Source organism: Podarcis liolepis (genome assembly GCF_965112155.1).
Source record: "Podarcis liolepis genome assembly, chromosome: 9".
Classification (NCBI taxonomy): Eukaryota; Metazoa; Chordata; class Lepidosauria; order Squamata; family Lacertidae; genus Podarcis; species Podarcis liolepis.
Window position 1 is genome coordinate 2,501,200 of NC_139564.1, and position 19,399 is coordinate 2,520,598.

A 19,399-nucleotide genomic window follows, 5' to 3' on the forward strand; every position below is an offset into this window, starting at 1 on the left:
AATGCCGTTTACCTTCCTGCCGCAGCAGTACCTATTTATCTACTTGCACTGGCATGCTTTCGAACTGCTAGGTTGGCAGGAGCTAGGTTGGTTGAAAACTTTTGAAACACAAAAGAAGAATTTGATTTGAATTGCCAACCTTCTGATAGGGAAGCCCCAAAGGCTCAGTGGTGTAGACCACAGCGCCACCCTTTGGGTCTCTTCCACTTCTTCGATGATTCTATAATTCTAAGTACTGGGTACGTACTGCAAACCTCAGATTGCTTTGTGGAAAGAGTTTCTAGTCCTCACTGAGAATGGGAGAGAAATTTGTTTTGCATTTTTTTAATGTGACCCCCTCCAATTTGCACTTCACTATGAGACATGAAATGCAAGCAGCATTTTAATTTGTACTTCTCTGGATTTTGCAGCGCAGCTATCCAACCAAAGAAGTGTACTGTATATTAAGGGAAAGTGTTCACAAAAATGGATCAGATTAGGAGAAATGGCTTGCAATAAGGCATATGTTAGATCAAACTGGGTGCTAAATATGTGTACTGTATCAGTAGAAATGTATGAAAACTAACCCAAATGGTTGCAGAAATAGACTGAACTGTACCTAAGGAAGGAAGGAAATAGGCTGACAGGCACTTCCATCCCCAAGTCTTCAAAATGTCTCTCAGGACAATCTTGTCTCCGAAATGGAAGTCACAATCAAGTGTTTTTCCCCATGGGGAGAGAGCCCAGATTCCCTCCCTTTCAGATTGTAATCAGAAAGTGCAGAGATTAGCAATAAGAACGCTGAGTTAGTTGTCACTTTAGCTTCTGCCTCCATATTTAAGGCACAAGTCATTCTTTCTTCTTTCCTTTTTGAAAAGTTTTCAAGATTTTTCATAGCAGAAGAATCCCCCTTTCCCAGTTAATGAGCCCTATGTGTCCATTCCTAAAAAGTTCCTCCTGTCCCCTGCTCCACTCAACGTTTTATAAGTTGAAAAACTACCCTGGGAGTTTGGGAGGTGTGGAGGAGGAGAAGGAAAGTAGACTCATGACGGCACAGGTGCTAGCCAATCAGCACTGTGCACAGTGACTCTTCCCTGGCCAAAATGGGTCATTTTAACAGGCTCCAGTGTGCAGATTGCAAGACCAGCCCCATGGTTTAAGGAACATTTCGTAAGTCCACGCACAAACCCATTCCAAAAGGGAATTCTTGCTGTACTCACAGAGCACCCTCAGGGCGGCAGGTGGAGACTTCCTGGTCCCCCTCTCGTTCTGAACTTGGCAGGAGTAGGAGCCCACGTCGCTGGTTGCCACCGCCTGGAAGATGAGGGAGGGGGCCGGGCCCTCAGACAGCCACCTGGAATTCTTGTACCAGGTGTAGACAGCTGTTGATGGGGAGCTTCTGTCTTCACAGACGAGAGAGACCCGATCCCCTTCACGCACCTCTGAGACTGGCTTAATCACAACCCTCGTAGCTGCAAGATGGAGAAGAAGGAAGCTGAAACGGACTGAAGCCACCAGCTCCAACAGGGAATTATTGGCTTCCTTGGCCTGTGCTAAGTATCATTGTTTAATGTACACTAACATGGAAAACAAAAATATACTGTGCCTGTATTGTTTGGAAGCATTCCTTGACACGGTGCAGAAGTAAACAACGAAATTAGCAGCCATGGAATGTAGTGATGGCCGCCAACTTCAATGGCTCTCAAAGAGGATTAGACAAAATGAATGGGGGCCAAGTCTACCAATGGCCACTAGCCACAATGGCTTGTTAGGAGCATCCTACTCTCGTGTAGGACCCTGGCAGAGACACACACCTGGCTGGCATGTTCTCTCCCTCCTGGTAAATCATTCAGGAGCGTCAAAAGCTTTCTTCTGCCCAACCATCACAGCGACTGATGCCAAAAGGCATTGGCACGCTTAGGGATCCTGCAGAGTATTCGCAGTTTGCGTAACAAACTCAGTAGCACAGCATTGTGGCTAATCTACGTTTATTTACATATATTACATATATTGCACATTTTGCCCTTTGTTCCTTCCTCTTTCTCATCAGACAGCAAAGAGAGAAAGAACAAAGGACAATAGTCCCACTTCACGGAACACAGTAACACCAAAACATCCTGTCTCCGTCACTTCCCACCCTGTGGAATGAAAACATACACCGTCATGTGATAGACAACAATCTCATGACTGCAAACACGGAGCAGGAATCTTAACATGGCTGTGCTCTCCTACCACTATTGAATACACCTGTGAAGACCACTTGCTGGAGAATCGCAAGCGGGGAGAAAGATGCTGCACTCAGGTAATGCTTGGGGGCTTTCTATTGGGATACCTGGCTGGCCACAAAACAAAATACTAGACTAGATGGGCTCTCTTGGGTCTGACCTACTTCCCCAGTTACCTAGAGGAGCTGTTGGGGATTGACTTTCTGGGACCTTCTGCCACTGAGATACAACCCTTCCCCAAGCGCCAGGTGTCTTCACTCACTCGCCACTGTGAAGTCTAAGGAGGTGCTGGTCTTGCCAATGCCATTGCTAGCCAGGCACTCGTACGTCCCCTCGTCGTCCAGGCCGACATCTTTGATCTCGAGTCTCAAGGAGTTTGGAGAGGCAGCAGCGCGCAGCCTGTGGTTTGGCGCCCGGCTGGCTTGGAAAGAGCTTGATGCGAGGACTTTGTTGCCTCGGAGGAGGGAGAGCACAGACCCGGGGTTGCTTTCGACAGAGCACACAATGATGGCCAGCATCCCTTTCTGGGTCTCCAGGAAAGACTTCACCCAAGCGTTCCTGGGAGGATCTTCCAGTAGGGGGAAAGAGGAGAGAAATCAGCAGAATCAGGGGACTGAGTTATGCAGCAGTAACAAAAAGATGTGCGTACGCATTCTGGGTTTAAAATGTAGCCAAGCCATTCTTTTTTCCAGTTTTGATCTAAGCAAGTTTTTTTGGGGGGGAGGGGAATGCATTAAAATGCAGCATAGTGTGATTGCATCTTATGCACAGTTAACTTGCGAGATTTCGACTGCTCGAAAATTATGCAAATTAGAAGCATCATACTTGCATTTTTGGTGAGGGGAGGCAGGGGTAGCGTTAAGGGGTCTTTTGCAGGCAGCCCTGTTCAGGGAAGTTTTTAATGTGTGATTTTAGTGTATTTTTTGTTTCTGTGGAAGCCGCTCAGAGTGGCTGGGGAAACCCAGCCAGATGGGCGGGGTACAAATAATAAATTATTATTATTATTATTATTATTATTATTATTATTATTATTATTATTATTATTATTATTGCAGGCCTCAGTTCTCCTGATCCTTATTTATTTATTCCATAGAATTTATGCACAGCTCATAGTCTCAGTGCTGCCTTTGTAGAACTCAACAGGTAGGAGAAGAAAGTTACGTTTGGCTGACTCTGCCTGCCGCTGTCTCTTGCGCCACCTACAGGTGGCCTCCCTTCCTTCTGCTCTATGGGCACCCACCACCACAGAGACTGGGCAACAACAGTTTGTAAATTCAGGGACTTACAGAGGACGTTCAGAGTGCCCAAGGAGGAGTTCCGAACCCTCTCCTGGTTCTTCACTGTGCAGTAGTAGGAGCCAGCATCAGCCACAGTAGCGTGGGGAATTGACAGCATATTCGATGCGCCTTCAGCGTACCACCTGTTGTTTTTATACCAGGTGTAGTGCGGATCGCCAGCTGTATTGCTGTCAGCTGCACAGGTGAGGTTCACTGCATTCCCTTCGAGAACATCCGGAGGAGAAATCCAGATTCTTGCAGCTAAGCAGACCGACCATGGAAGGCAGGAAAACAGAGCTCTGTTAATGGGCAGATCTAAAAAAGGAAGGCTGCTCTGCAATGCAGGAATCTCTTTGGCCAACCTGGGGCTCGAACACCCATGACTTTGAGTGTCAGGAGTTACAATGTCTCTCTCATACAAGACACGGCAAGCTGGCAGGTTAATTAAAAGTAAAGGGACCCCTGACCATTAGGGCCAGTCGTGGCCGACTCTGGGGTTGCGCGCTCATCTCGCTTTATTGGCCGAGGGAGCTGGTGTACAGCTTCCGGGTCAAGTGGCCAGCATGACTAAGCCGCTTCTGGCGAACCAGAGCAGTGCACAGAAACGCCGTTTACCTTCCCGCTGGAGTGGTACCTATTTATCTACTTGCACTTTGTGCTTTCAAACTGCTAGGTGGGCAGGAGCAGGGACCGAGCAACAGGAGCTCACCCCGTCGCGGGGATTTGAACCGCCGACCTTCTGATCGGCAAGTCCTAGGCTCTGTGGTTTAACCCACAGCGCCACCCGCGTCCCTTGGCAGGTTAATTACTCTTAGATTTATTTAGTAATTACACAGTTGCTGCAATCTGAGCTCCACTGGATGAATCAGTTGGTCCCACTGGATGCTGCTGTCTGCGCCAGCAGGATATCCTCCACCTTTTCCCCCACCTCCTGCTGGGCCGACGTTGCCCTAATACCCAGCTCTTCCTCCTGCTCTGAGGAGCCAGCCCCTCCTCCTCTTGAGCCAAATCTAACAGTGGCTGTTGCCCTGCAGCCGGCTTCAACAGCTTGCAATCCAGAGCGTGAAGGACTTACATCACTCTCAAGTTCTGGGCACCACAATTCAAGAAGGACAATGACAAACTGGAACGTGTCCAGAGGAGGGCAACCAAAATGGTCAAAGGCCTGGAAACGATGCCTTATGAGGAACGGCTAAGGGAGCTGGGCATGTTTAGCCTGGAGAAGAGGAGGTTAAGGGGTGATATGATAGCCATGTTCAAATATATAAAAGGATGTCACATAGAGGAGGGAGAAAGGTTGTTTTCTGCTGCTCCAGAGAAGCGGACACAGAGCAATGGATCCAAACTACAAGAAAGAAGATTCCACCTAAACATTAAGAAGAACTTCCTGACAGTAAGAGCTGTTCGACAGTGGAATTTGCTGCCAAGGAGTGTGGTGGAGTCTCCTACTTTGGAGGTCTTTAAGCAGAGGCTTGACAACCATATGTCAGGAGTGCTCTGATGGTGTTTCCTGCTTGGCAGGGGGTTGGACTCAATGGCCCTTGTGGTCTCTTCCAACTCTATGATTCTATGATTCTATGATTCAATGTGGGAAGGAATCAAGTCTCTACTCCCCCCCCCCCCCAGTCTGCCCTCTTTCCTCTCCGGAGTCCTCGCTGTCGCTCTGGGGAGGAACATCCCTGACACTGAGATAAAGAGTCTCATGCTCTACCTGCTGAGCCACCCTTCACACAATCGCACCCCTTCTCCTACTCACTCTCTGCGATGAGCATCACCGAGGAGCTGGCGTTGCCGTGCACATTGCCAGCAAAGCAGAAGTACTCTCCTTCGTCCTCCATCACCACGTGGGAGATCTCCACTCTCAAGCTGTTGTACGAGGCTGATACGCCGACCCGCGGGTTGGGTACCACCATGCCAGAGTTGATGGTGGAGGCCAGGAGCTCACCACCCTTGTAGATGGCCAGCTGGGACTGGGGCTCACTCTGGGTGCTGCAGTGAATGACGGCCACTTGCCTGCCCTGTGTCTGAAGGAAGGAGGTCACCTGAGGTTTCCGAGGCGGATCTGTGCAGGCAGGAGAGAGACGCCAGCTTTAGGGTCGATGGTGGAGACTACCTCCTTTCCAGCTGATTGTTGACTCGGGACAGGCAAATGATTATTACGTTATCCTTTATCGTATTTATAAAACTGCCCTTCCTCAAGAGACCAGGGAGGTTTGCAACAGAAAACACAAAATACTTAATATAATAATAGTAAGGGAGGGGGAGAGAGAGAAAATACCCTCATGTCATCCCTTTAAAAGGCCATAGATTATGAAAAGATTTTGTCTATAAACTCTCAAGGAGACACACAACCGGATTTTTGATCACCTGTAGGCAGTGCCATGGAGGAATCCAGTTTGAAATGGCTTGGAGGTCCCTTGGAGCTTCATTAATGCGTGAACCAGGAATTTTGGATCCACTCCAAACCGATGCCAATGTTTTGGGCTCATTTTGGGCTGTTGTGTGTTGAGAATCCCCACCCTCCAGGGTTGGATTTTAGTGGGGATACCTATGGCCCCTGGTTTGAATATCAGTTACTCCATTTGTGGGGTGGCACAAAACAGCTTTATTGTGTTTTATATATTCTGTAAGCTGCCCAGAGTGGCTGGGGAAACCCAGCCGGATGTGATGGTGGTGGGGTTATAAATAATACAATTGTTTTAATTTTTATTAAAACTCTTGCAAAAGTTTGGCACTGGTTTGGGGTGAATCGGACGGTGTTGGGTTTTGTGGGGGGCACCCATTGCTCCTGGTCTGAGTATGAATTACTCTGTTTCAGGGGGTGGCATGAAATGCAGGGTTCGTGGCACAAAACATCACAAAACTTTGGCATCACTTTGGAGGGGATCCAATTTTCCAGATTTCCAGGGCACATGTTAAGAAATAATAATAATAATAATAATAATAATAATAATAAATTTATTTATACCCCGCCCATCTGGCTGGGTATCCCCAGCCACTCTGGGCGGCTTCCAACAAAATATTAAAATATTAAAATATTAAAATAATGCATCAGACATTAAAAGATTCCCTAAACAGGGCTGCCTTCAGATGTCTTCTAAAAGTCAGATAGTTGTTTTTCTCTTTGACATCTGGTGGGAGGGCGTTCCACAGGGTGGGTGCCACCACCGAGAAGGCCTTTTGCCTGGTTCCCTGTAAATTGGCTTCCCGCAGGGAGGGAACCACCAGAAGGCCCTCGGCGCTGGACCTCATTTTTGTTAATGTTAATGAATCTGTCCCTTGGGATTGGGAAGGATGTGGCATTTCCTCATTGCATGCTTAACGTCTGGCTATCGCCCACCCCAAGCTGACTGAAGGGAGTCTAATCCAAGTTAGGGATGCTACCGGCAAAACACCGGCACTTACAAAAGACAGTTATGCTGATGGCTGGAGAGACGCTGGTGCTGGCCTCATCCAGCGTGTGGGCTTTGCAATGGTAGGATCCAGCGTCGCTGCTGGTGATGGCCTTGAAGGTGAGTGTGCTGGCATCGCTCTCTTGGAGGCGCTTGCTGTTTTTGTACCAGGAGAAGGTGGACTCCTCGGGAGCAGACCCCATCACGTCGCAGCTCAGGGTGAGCGCCTCTCCTTCCAGCAACTCGGGGGATGGCGAAGCCAGAACTCTTGCAGCTGGATTGGGGAAGAAAGTCAGGCATGGGGCTCTTAATCTCAGGGTCATGGGTTCGAGCCCCAGGTTGGGCCAAAGATTCCAACATTGCAGAGGGTTGGACTAGATGACCCCTTCCAATGGAACAAGTCTAGAATTCCAGGAAACTAGGTAACAGGCTTAAATGCAGCAAAGAATGAATGCTCAGGGGATTTATTCATTCATGCAGATATTTCTATACAGTGGTACCTCTGGTTGTGAACGGGATCTGTTCTGGAGGCCCGTTCGCAACATGAAAGGAACGCATCCCGCAGCGGCACGTCTGTGCACGCATGGGTTGCGATTCAGCGCTTGTGCACATGTGCGTGATGTTATCTCGCACGTCTGTGCATGCGCGACTGGCGAAACCCAGAAGTAACCCTTTCCGGTACTTCCGGGTCGCCGTGGGATGCAACATGAAAAAACGCAACATGGAGCAAACGTAACATGTGGTATGACTGTATAGGTAAAGACAAAGGACCCCTGGACATTTAAGTCCAGTCAAAGGTGACTATGGGGTTACGGCGCTCATCTTGCTTTCAGGCCGAGGGAGCTGGCGTTTGTCCACAATCAGCTTTCCGGGTCATGTGGCCGATCAGAAAGTCGGTGGTTCGAATCCCCATGACGGAGTGAGCTCCCGTTGCTCGGTCCCTGCTCCTGCCAACCTAGCAGTTCGAAAGCACGTCAAAGTGCAAGTAGATAAATAGGTACCACTCCAGTGGGAAGGTAAACGGCGTTTCCGTGCGCTGCTCTGGCTCGCCAGAAGCGGCTTAGTCATGCTGGCCACATGGGCCGGAAGCTGTACGCTGGCTCCCTTGGCCAGTAAAGTGAGATGAGTGTGCAACCCCAGAGACGGCCACAACTGGACCTAATGGTCAGTGGTTCCTTTACCTTTACTTTTTTAAGGAGTCTCAAAGTGGCTAACATTCTCCTATTCCTTCCTCCCCTACAACAAACACTCTGTGAGGTGAGTGGGGGTGAGAGACTTCAGAGAAGTGTGACTGGCCCAAGGTCACCCAGCAGCTGCATGTGGAAGAGCGGGGAAGCGAACCCGGTTCACCAGATTACGAGTCCACCGCTCTTAACCACTACACCACACTGGCTCTCCTACATCACACTGAGTGGTGTGGGGGACCCTCCCTCTCCCGAAACTAGGAGATCTGCCCTTATTAGAGAACAAAGTATGTAGAAGAAGAAGAAAAAGAGTTTGGATTTGATATCCCGCCTTTCACTCCCTTTAAGGAGTCTCAAAATGGCCAACAATCTCCTTTCCCTTCCTCCCCCACAACAAACGCTCTGTGAGTTGAGTGGGGCTGAGAGACTTCAAAGAAGTGTGACTGGCCCAAGGTCACCCAGCAGCTGCATGTGGAGGAGCGGGGAAGCGAACCTGGTTCACCAGATTACGAGTCCACCGCTCTTAACCACTACACCACACTTCCTGTTATCGCCCAGGATGTTGTGGGGGCCGGAAAGGGGGAGGATCTGGAGTAGCCAACTGCCCTCCTTGTTGAGAGATGTGGATTTTTGCTTGCAACCAGACGACTGAATAAAAAGGACTATAAATGATAAACTGCTCGTTAATTCTCATCTGTGAAGTTGCCGAAGGGAGGAGAGGACTCTCCACGCCTGGCAATATGGCGGCAACATTGAAATAGACACACGGCTATTATCGGCGCCACAATCGCAGCCTCTCTGCACTCACTCTGCACACGGAAGTACACCAGCCTGGAGCAAGAGCCGTAGGTGTTGGTGGCTGTGACGTTGTAGCTGCCTTCGTCCTGTGGCTCAATGTTTCTCATCTCCACCCGCATGGCATTGGGAGCGGCCGTGATGCTGACCCTCTGGGAGGCTGCGCTGTTCACTGAGCTGCTGGAAGCCACGACTTCACCCCCTTTATACAGGACCAGTTGGGATGGAGGGTTGCTGTCCACTGAACACTGGAAGATGGCGACCCGACCTCTTTCCGTCTCCGCAAAGACTGACGCCCGAGGCTTCCCAGGGGGGTCTGGAACCAGAGGACACACATGTGAGACCCAGGCTTTTAACGAATGAAACCGTGCCAATGTGAAATTATATAATGCGAAATTGCATTATAATTAACAGTGCCATATGTTTTATAGGACTGAAACTTCAGAAGAAACTATAAGAAGTTGGATAATTATATAATGCGAAATTATATAATGCGAAATTATATCTCTTGCTCCGAATGAGTTGCCTGACAACTGATCAGATAATAGCATTTAATTTATGTGATGAAAATGTATAACTTTGAATAGAGAGTGTTTGGCCAATAGTATGTTTTATAGGATTGGAACTATAGAAACTATAGGAAGAAACTATAAGGAGTTGGGAAAGAAAGAGAAATTTGAAGGCATTGGATCGGGAGGAGCAAGGATCAGAGGGAGGGTCCCACCAGGGCTATCTTTCAAGGTTATAGTATCACCTCAGGGAGGTTCATCTGGAGCCTAATACTAATTCTAATACTTTATACCCCACTCATCTGGCTGGGTCTCCTCAGCCCCCTGGGGTGGCTTCCAACAAAGTATTAAAATACAGTGGTCTGTTAAACATTAAAAGCTTCCCTGAACAGGGCTGCCTTCAGATGTCTTCTAAAAGTCTGGTAGTTGTTCTTCTCTTTGACATCTGGTGGGAGGGTGTTCCACAGGGCAGGTGCCACTACCGAGAAGGCCCTCTGCCTGGTTCCCTGGTTCCCTGTTCCCTAGCTTCTCACAGTGAGGGAACCACCAGAAGGACCTCAGAGCTGGACCTCAGTGTCCGGGCAGAACGACAGGGGTGGAGACGCTCCTTCAGCCTTCATTATACATCTTTAGGTGTCAGGCGAAAACTTTCCTCTTCAACCAGGCCTTTGGCTGATGAATATTCTGTGGCCTTTTAAATGTGTTAGTGGGAGTGGGGTTATTGTTTAGTTTAGTCTTAACTATTTATTGTGTGCTTTTATCCTGTATTTTTATCTTGTGAACTCCTCTGAGATCATCGGATGAAGGAGGTATACATATTTAATAAATAAATAAAATAATAATTATTATTATTTTTATATGCACTACAAAACTTGCCTCTCTTCTCTTTCTCAAGGACACGCATAATTTTACAAACATTTATGACGTTGCCTCTTTTTCTAGCATTGCATTTTGTTAGTCTTTAAATCCAAGAGCTGTGGCCCAAAGACAGGTGGGGCAGGTTACAGAGGACATGCTGTTTTCCTACGTGGATGTGATATCCTGGATTATCTCATATGAAATAGATCTGAGAGCAGCTGATTAATTTACAGCCATGAAGCCAGCTGACGGGAGGGAATCGCCTTGCCTACTTTTGCTATATGTATATGAGATTTTTGAGTGAGAGAGTGTTTGCGGGGAAAGACTTCCGGAAGTCTAATTTGATAGCATCTTGAACATGGGTAGGCAAACTAAGGCCCGGGGGCTGGATCCGGGCCAATCGCCTTCTAAATCCAGCCTTCAGATAGTCCAGGAATCAGCATGTTTTTACATGAGTAGAATGTGTCCTTTTATTTAAAATGCATCTCTAGGTTATTTGATCACTGCAGATGGTGACAGCAGGTTCGAAATTAAAAGACGCCTGCTTCTTGGGAGAAAAGCAAATACAAACCTAGACAGCATCTTAAAAAGCAGAGGCATCACCTTGCCAACAAAGGTCCGTATAGTTAAAGCTATGGTTTTCCCAGTAGTGATGTATGGAAGTGAGAGCTGGACCATCAAGAAGGCTGATAGCCAAAAAAATTGATGCTTTTGAATTCTGGTGCTGGAGGAGACTCTTCATTCGGAAGGAAATCAGCCCTGACTGCTCACTGGAAGGACAGATCCCGAAGCTGAGGCTCCAATACTTTGGCCACCTCATGAGAAGAGAAGACTCCCTGGAAAAGACCCTGATGTTGGGAAAGATTGAGGGCACAAGGAGAAGGGGACGGCAGAGGACAAGATAGTGAGACAGTGTTCTCGAAGCTACCAGCATGAGTTTGACCAAACTGTGGGAGGCAGTGGAAGACAGGCGTGCCTGGCGTGCTCCGGTCCAGGGGGTCACAAAGAGTCGGACATGACTAAACGACTAGGTTACTTGTGGGGCCTGCCTGGTGTTTTTACATGAGTAGAACGTGTGCTTTCATTGAAAATGCATCTCTGGGTTATTTGTGGGGCATAGGAATTCATTCATTATTTTTTTAAAAATACAGTCTGGCCCCCCACAAGGTCTGAGGGACAGTGGACCGGCCCCCTGCTGAAAAAGTTTGCTGACCTCTGATCTTGAACAAAACTGCAAAAGGCAGAGACTCTTACACAGCACAGACAGGGTGGCAGCGGTGGAGCTCTTGCTGGCTTTCTCGTTCTCCACTTGGCAGCGATAGTTTCCCGAATCGCCTCTGGACACTCGCTGGAACTCCAGGGAATCCCCACGGGCCTCGGGGAGAGGAAGGCCATCCTTGTACCAGGTGTAGTTGCTGGAGGTGGTGTTATCACTGCTCACCTCGCAGGACAGCTGGACCGCCTCACCTTCACGCACCGCTGAGGACGGGGAGACGGTGATTCTTGCAGCTGGAGGACAGTTGGGCGGGAAATAAAACAGGGGCAATTGTCAGCTGCGATTCCTGCATTTAGCTGTGGTGTGCTTCTTGTGTCCTTGATGCTGGGCACCACCATGAGATCTTTAGATAAAGGGCAGTATATAAACCGCAGAAATAACTAACAACAACAGAAATTGGAAAAAAAGAATTTGTGCCAACGAAAAAGGAATGGCAGGATAAATTATTAGATTATACTGAATTGGCCAGATTAACAGAGACAATTAGGGGACAACCTAGACAAGAATTTAAAAAAGAATGGGGGAAATGCAGAGACTACTTTACCAAACAGTGCCCCAAAATATACACCTGGACTTGTTTCGATTAATTCCTACAGGAGACTTTGCGGTTTTTAAAGTCATAATTAGGAAAAATTGTAATAATCACATATAAAAGAAACAGTATACAAGAAGTAAATAAGGAGGCCATTTACAAGATAAGGGAAATTTTATTTTTATGATATGTTTTCTTTGTGTAAGGGGATAGGAGTTTAATTTTGATATGTTTTAATTGTCAATGGTGGTGGGTTTGTTTGTATGTATGAGCTGTTGTGGATTATGTTGTAAATAAATTTAAAAAGTTTAAACAACAACAACAATTCCTGTATTGCAGGCAGTTGGGTCCCTTCCAACTCTACAAGTCTGTGATTCAGAGGTGAGTGCCTTAAAGGGGAGTAAACCCTAATGGGTTAACACAGATACAGCAGCAATCGATCATAGAAGGGACCCTCAAGGGGCATTGAAATATACTCGGAGTCGAGTGTGGATTTCATGCTCTTTTTTCAGCTCATAGTAGTGAGGAATAGGAGTTCCCCCAAATATCTGCTTTATATACATTATTTACACAATGGGCCCCACGTGATTGGCTAATTCCAGGACTGTAGGCCAATCAGGTTGCGGATTCACTTCCACCAGGAGCTGGATTGGGTGGCTCCTGTGGACCAATCAGACTGCTGCATTCTGGATCCTATTGTTCTAGGACCAATCAGACTGCTGCCTTTTGGATCCTATTCAACTCAGTACATAACATGCCACTTAAGGATGGCAGGTAGGAAGGAAAGAATACCAGGGTCTGAATGTAATATAAAGCGTAACCTCCATTTTTTTTTGGGGGGGGAGGTTTTTGACAACTGGACCGCTAGCTTCTCAAATCTCTGTGACTTACTTTCTGCTGTGAAGTCCATGGAGGCTGTGGATTGTCCATAGCGGTTCTGAGCAGAACACAAGTACTCTCCTTCATCTTCCAGCCTCACGCCCTTGATGGTCACCTTCAGTGTGTTGTATGACTGGATCACGCTCACTCTTGGGTCGGCGGAGGAGTGGGCAATGGTGGTGGACCCGATGAGCGTGTCACCCTTGCGCAGAGTTATCTCGGAGGCTGGTTCGCTGTCAACTGTGCACTGGATGACACCAAGGTGTCCTCCTTGGGCTTCCAGGAAGGACCTCAGCGCCGGCTGCTTGGGGGCATCTTTGGAGTGGAGAACAATCCGTTATAATAATAATAATTTAATAATAATTTATTATTTATACCCTGCCCATCTGGCTGGGTCTCCCCAGTCACCTTGGGCGGCTTCCAACAAAGTATTAAATCCAACCCCCTGCAGTGCAAGAATCAACCACAACCCTTTCCTGGAACAAAGCTAAGTGTCCCATCACCGCTCCACCCACCTTCGTGTTAAGTTGTGGGTGAACATATCAGACGACACAGCGATTCTTCAAACAGCTCTTGTTTATTAAGAGGCCAGAACAGAACTGAACTGAAGGGCTCAGTCAGCCTGCTTATATAGAGCTCCAGTACCACATTACTGTAACAACTTTCTAAAACTATCCAATCAAACTTAACTCTGGCGACGAAGGTGGGATCGATGGACATCAGAGCACAGCCAGATGCAGCCACCCTCTGAACTGAGCTGAATCACTGAACGTCACTTTCGATCATTTCATAGAATCATAGAATCATAGAGTTGGAAGAGACCACAAGGGCCATCGAGTCCAACCCCCTGCCAAGCAGGAAACACCATCAGAGCACTCCTGACATATGGTTGTCAAGCCTCTGCTTAAAGACCTCCAAAGTAGGAGACTCCACCACACTCCTTGGCAGCAAATTCCACTGTCGAACAGCTCTTACTGTCAGGAAGTTCTTCATAATGTTTAGGTGGAATCTTCTTTCTTGCAGTTTGCATCCATTGCTCCGTGTCCGCTTCTCTGGAGCAGCAGAAAACAACCTTTCTCCCTCCTCTATGTGACATCCTTTTATATATTTGAACATGGCTATCATATCACCCCTTAACCTCCTCTTCTCCAGGCTAAACATGCCCAGCTCCCTTAGCCGTTCCTCATAAGGCATCATTTCCAGGCCTTTGACCATTTTGGTTGCCCTCCTCTGGACACGTTCCAGTTTGTCAGTGTCCTTCTTGAACTGTGGTGCCCAGAACTGGACACAGTACTCCAGGTGAGGTCTGACCAGAGCAGAATACAGTTGCACTATTACTTCCCTTGATCTAGATGCTATACTCCTATTGATGCAGCCCAGAATTGCATTGGCTTTTTTAGCTTTGCATAACTATCTACAGTATCCCCCTGCTGGCCCAGGGTGAGAACTTCAGTACATAACACCTTTCCTCTAGCACCACCCACCAGTGACATGCAGGCCCTATAGGGTTCCCATAAGGCAATGTGGCCCTTGGGTCCTCTACCCCTGCTCTAGACCGCTATGGCTCCAGCCACGTTTTATGAGATGGGTCGGATGGGCTACTCACACAAGACGCGCAGGGTGATGGCTGGCGATGTGCTGCTGCCCTTCTCGTTCCGAGCAACGCAGTGGAATGTTCCTGCATCACCGCTGGCCAACGCCGGAAAGACCAGGGAGCTCTCCACCCCCTCCTGCAGCCACTTGGCATTCTTGTACCACGTGTACTTGGTCCCATCTCCCATCTCCAAGGTGGACATGCAGGTCAGGGTGACTCGCTCGCCTTCGGGTAACTCTTGGGAAGGGCTGGCCACCACCCTAGCAGCTGGGAGAAGAGCAAACAGAGACCGTTGATCATAGAATCATAGACTAGAATAGAATTTATTATTTATACCCCGCCCATCTGGCTGGGTTTCCCCAGCCACTCTGGGCGGCTTCCAACAAAGTATTAAAATACAGTGGTCTAAATTTTTCCTTTTTAAAAAAAAATACAGTGGTCTGTTAAACATTAAAAGCTTCCCTAAAGAGGGCTACCTTCAGATGTCTTCTAAAAGTCTGGTAGTTGTTCTTCTCTTTGACATCTGGTGGGAGGGCGTTCCACAGGGCGGGTGCCACTACCAAGAAGGCCTTCTGCCTGGTTCACTGTAACTTGGCTTCTCGCAGTGAGGGAACCGCCAGAAGGCCCTCAGTGCTGGACCTCAGTGTCTGGGCAGAACGATGGGGGTGGAGACGCTCCTTCAGGTGTACTGGGCCGTTTAGGGCTTTCAAGGTCAGCAGTAACACTCTGAATTGTGCTCGGAAATGTTCTGGGAGCCAATGTAGGTCTTTTAGGACCGGTGTTAAGTGGTCTTGGCGGCTGCTCCCAGTCACCAGTCTAGCTGCCGCATTCTGGATTAGTTGTAGTTTCCGGGTCACCTTCAAAGGTAGCCCCACACAGAGCGCATTGCAGGAGTCCAAGTGAGAGATAACCAGAGCATGCACCACTCTGGCGAGACAGTCTGCGGGCATGTAGGGCCTCAGCCTGCGTACCAGATGGAGCTGGTAGACAGCTGCCCTGGATGCAGAATTGACCTGCGCTTCCATGGACAGCTGTGAGTCCAAAATGACTCCCAAGCTGCGCACCTGGTCCTTCAGGGACACAGTTACCCCATTCAGGACCAGGGAGTCCCCCACACCCACCCGCCTCCTGTCCCCTAAAACAGTACTTCTCTCTTGTCAGGATTCAACCTCATAGATGTGGGATGTAAACACAGGAGCAGTCAATGACAACATTCCTAGAGTGTACATGTTAGAACATGGGGAGGGATGTCTGTCCAGCAAGCAGGTAAACTTCCTGGGGACGGACTTCCTCTGCATGTGACCAGAGGTGGGTGTGGCCTCACCTGTGCAGGTAATGACAAAAGCACAGGGCAGGCAGCCATTTCTCTCTCTCTGCCATTTTCCTTCGATGAGGAAGCATCTAAAGATGCCCTCGTGGCTCTCAGCCAAGAGAGGAGATAAGGTCTATCTTGCTATAAGATAGATTCTAAGTGTATGTAACCTTTTTAAGCCTGTCTGCCTTCTGGGATCATATTGTGAACAGAAGACTGTGTTGTGTCTTGTATTTTAAGAGGGAACAAAGGGGAAATTACCAGAGTAATTATTATAGAGGTTCTAGCGAACCTGTGCACACGTTACCGTTGCGAACTTAAAGGGGAATGTATATGAACTCTGCTGATATTTTGGGAACTTGTTAGCACAAGTTGGATAAGGATATAATTAGTCAATATATCCTCTCCTGCACCCCAGAACATTCCCACAATAGAAATGTGGAGTTGGAAGGGACCCCAAGGGTCATCTAGTCCAACCCCCGTGCTGTGCAGAAACCACATCCAACTGGTGAGTGGTGTTGACCAAGCAAAGCTAGAAGGGCAAGCCCTAATCAAGTGGAGATACAAAGAGGTTTCATATTGAGCCGAATCACTGGACTTCGCAGCTGAACAGACTCTGGGGTCTCACTCTGCTCTGCCTGAGAGTCTTTTAACTGGAGATGTTATGTTTTGCAATATAAAAAGACAAAATGCATAACATAATGATATAAAGAACAATACCCCACCACACATTTAAAAGGCCATAGATTGCTGAACAGCCAAAGGCTTGGTTGATGAAGAATGTTTCTTTCCTGGCACCTAAAGATATGGAATGAAGGCGCCAGGTGTGCCTCCCTGGGGAGAGTGTTCCACCAGTGGGGAGCCACAACAGAAAAGGTCCTGTTCTCGTGCTGCCACCCTCTGAACCTTTCGCAGAGCAGACACCCAAAGAAGGGCCTGAGAGGATGATCGCAGGGTCTGGGTTTGTTCACATGGGCTGAGGCGGTCCTTGAGGTGTTGCAGCCCTGAGCCATTTAAGCTTTCATAGGTCATGTCAGGAAACTGACATCAGAGCAACAGGCGAAGGAGAGGCTCTCTGATTCTGCAGGGGAAGGAACAAGCACTAGGGGGAGACGCAGCTTGATGGAGGGGGAAGGAAATCAGCGTAACACCAAGGAGCCAGGAGAGCAAATGGGAGAAGAGGTGGAAGGGCTCCGGGATTCTTCCTTGGAAGTCAGTGAGGAGAGCCCTGGTCCTCCACTACCCACGCCCTCCTTGCGCAGGAGACTCCCGCGCAATGAGAGGCGGAGACGATTGGGAGTCAAGCAACTCTTATGCTGGCAATGGTTTAAGAAACGCCCACAGACAGACTCTGCGAGCGACTGAGGCAGCCACGCTGAGATGGGCTGTGCAGTCAGGACGGTTTAACTCAGGCAGCCAAGCTCCAAAAGGGGACAGTTTACGCACGAGTAACTCCAAACCACTACAGGTCAAAACCAGCACTTTGAATTTGACCCAGAAACTAATTGGCAGCCAGGATTGGATTTATACGCTCGAAGCGGCTTGCTCTGGTGAGCAACCTGGCTGCCAATTTCTGCACCAGCTGAAGTCCCAGAGGCAGCCACACACACACAGCCCATTGCAATAATCTTACTTTGAGCACCGAAGAATCTCGCAGTGGTGGCGTTCCCGTACGCGTTGGAGGCTACACACTGGTACTCGCCCTGGTCTTCTGGAACGACCTTCTGGATTTCCAGCTTCAAAGAGTTGCGTGTGGTGCTGATGCTGATCCGCTGGCTGGGAGCCGAGTGCGAGCTGGTGGTGGCGATCAGCCGCTTGTCCCGGTAAAGGCTCAGGGCGGACTGGGGGTTGCTGTCGACGGTGCAGTAGATGATGGCCAGCTGCCCTTCCTGGGCCTCCTGGAACAAGGAGAGGGAAGGGGCCCTCGGAGGGTCTGTGCAGGAGAAACAAGATCGTTGCATGCACATCTTAGGAGCAGGTACATTTCCAGGTTCGTAGGAGGGCCTCCCCTCCAACTGAACAGAAACGCCGCACTGATCCCAAATTAGGACGGACAAATTGACCACTTTCAGTTTCTCTCGTCTTTTATGTCTCCCTTCTTAAATTCAGTTCTCCACATTTCCATGTTAGCTTGCAAAATATTGCATGCTGCATATGTGGGTGTGCATTTTCTCCTAACACATACATTCTTGCATGCGATTTTCTCTAATATAATGCTTTTTTGTATGTCTTTCCCACTAACATGCGCATGGCTGCGCACACTCTCTGCTCAGGTTTGCACTTTTGGTGGGAGAGGTGTTCTGCAAAATTCTAGGAAGAGAGAATATCAAAAGAGAGCTGCATTTCGGTTTGCGTATTTTCCCAGGAAGTACAAGTTAGATAAGTTTGCATTTCAATAAGGACTGAATTTCTACTCTACCCTGAATCCCAGCTGCCTAAAGTGGCAGGGAATTCCAGAATCGGCTGCAGGGCCAGACGTCCCTCGTCTCACAATTCTAAGGCCTCATCCACACTCACTTTTCCTCTGCTCTTTCCATGCAGGGTCCGTGCTTTAAAGCTCCGTGTCCAAGCTTCCCTTCTCTGGAGCTTTCCCCCAGAAAAACTGCTCTTTAGAGCTCAATTGGAACAAACATCAATCTGCGAAAAACCCAAATTGCTGCCGGCTCTGATTTGGCTTTAAAGAGCAGTTTGCATGGGGGAAATTTTCGGAGAAAAATAGGGAGGGAGAAGGACCTTTGGACACGAAGTGTTAAACTACAGACCTCTGCCCTGAAAAGTGTAGGGCGAAAATGAAGTGTGAATAAGCCCTGTGCATGCTGCTTCCCATTTCAAACTGCCATTTTGCATGTGGATTTCAGGGTTTTAGTAAAAAGCAAACCGAGACCTAAGTTGTCTCCGCAAACCTGACATCTTCCCATCCTTGGCTCAGAGGATGTCAGGCTGGGCAAGGGGCACGCAGAGCTCTGTCTTTCCACACCTCAGTGCCACTTCCTGCCCCACAGAAACCAACACCGGACAATAATCTGCCTAATTGTAGGGCTGGCCCTGCAGATCATCTCTATGGTTGTGACCGACCCTAGGAATACCATATAGGAGCCTGTGTGGTGTTGCTGTTGGACTAGGACCTGGGAGAACAGGGAATAATAATAATAATAATAATAATAATAATAATAATAATAATAATAATTGATTACAACGCCCATCTGGCTGGGCTTCCCAAGCCACTCTGGGCGGCTTCCAACAAAATATTAAAATACCGTAATGCATCAAACATTAAGAGCTTCCCTAAACAGGGCTGCCTTCAGATGTCTTCTAAAAGTCTGGTAGTAGTTGTTCTCTTTGACATCTGGTGGGAGGGCGTTCCACAGGGCGGGCGCCACTACCGAGAAGGCCCTCTGCCTGGTTCCCTGTAACCTCACTTCTCGCAATGAGGGAACTGCCAGAAGGCCCTTGGTGCTGGACCTCAGTGTCCGGGCAGAACGATGGGGGTAGAGACACTCCTTCAGGTATACTGGGCTGAGGCCGTTTAGGGCTTTAAAGGTCAGCACCAACACTTTGAATTGTGCTCGGAAACAAGTCCCCACTCA

At 48.4% G+C, this 19,399-nt stretch overlaps 1 protein-coding gene across 1 annotated transcript in view; it reads right to left on the bottom strand.

Moving 5' to 3' along the window:
- Positions 1–19,399, bottom strand: part of SIGLEC1 (sialic acid binding Ig like lectin 1) — a 45,499-nt gene that overhangs the window by 11,431 nt on the left and 14,669 nt on the right. Inside the window, exons 6-15 of the mRNA XM_083520422.1 lie at positions 17,446–17,745; positions 14,513–14,767; positions 12,919–13,221; positions 11,474–11,728; positions 8,866–9,168; positions 6,887–7,147; positions 5,238–5,543; positions 3,491–3,742; positions 2,467–2,772; positions 1,200–1,451 (exon numbers count right to left, since the gene is read on the bottom strand). Of these exons, the coding sequence (XP_083376548.1) occupies positions 1,200–1,451; positions 2,467–2,772; positions 3,491–3,742; positions 5,238–5,543; positions 6,887–7,147; positions 8,866–9,168; positions 11,474–11,728; positions 12,919–13,221; positions 14,513–14,767; positions 17,446–17,745 (2,793 nt within the window). The remainder of the gene's footprint in view (positions 1–1,199; positions 1,452–2,466; positions 2,773–3,490; positions 3,743–5,237; positions 5,544–6,886; positions 7,148–8,865; positions 9,169–11,473; positions 11,729–12,918; positions 13,222–14,512; positions 14,768–17,445; positions 17,746–19,399) is intronic.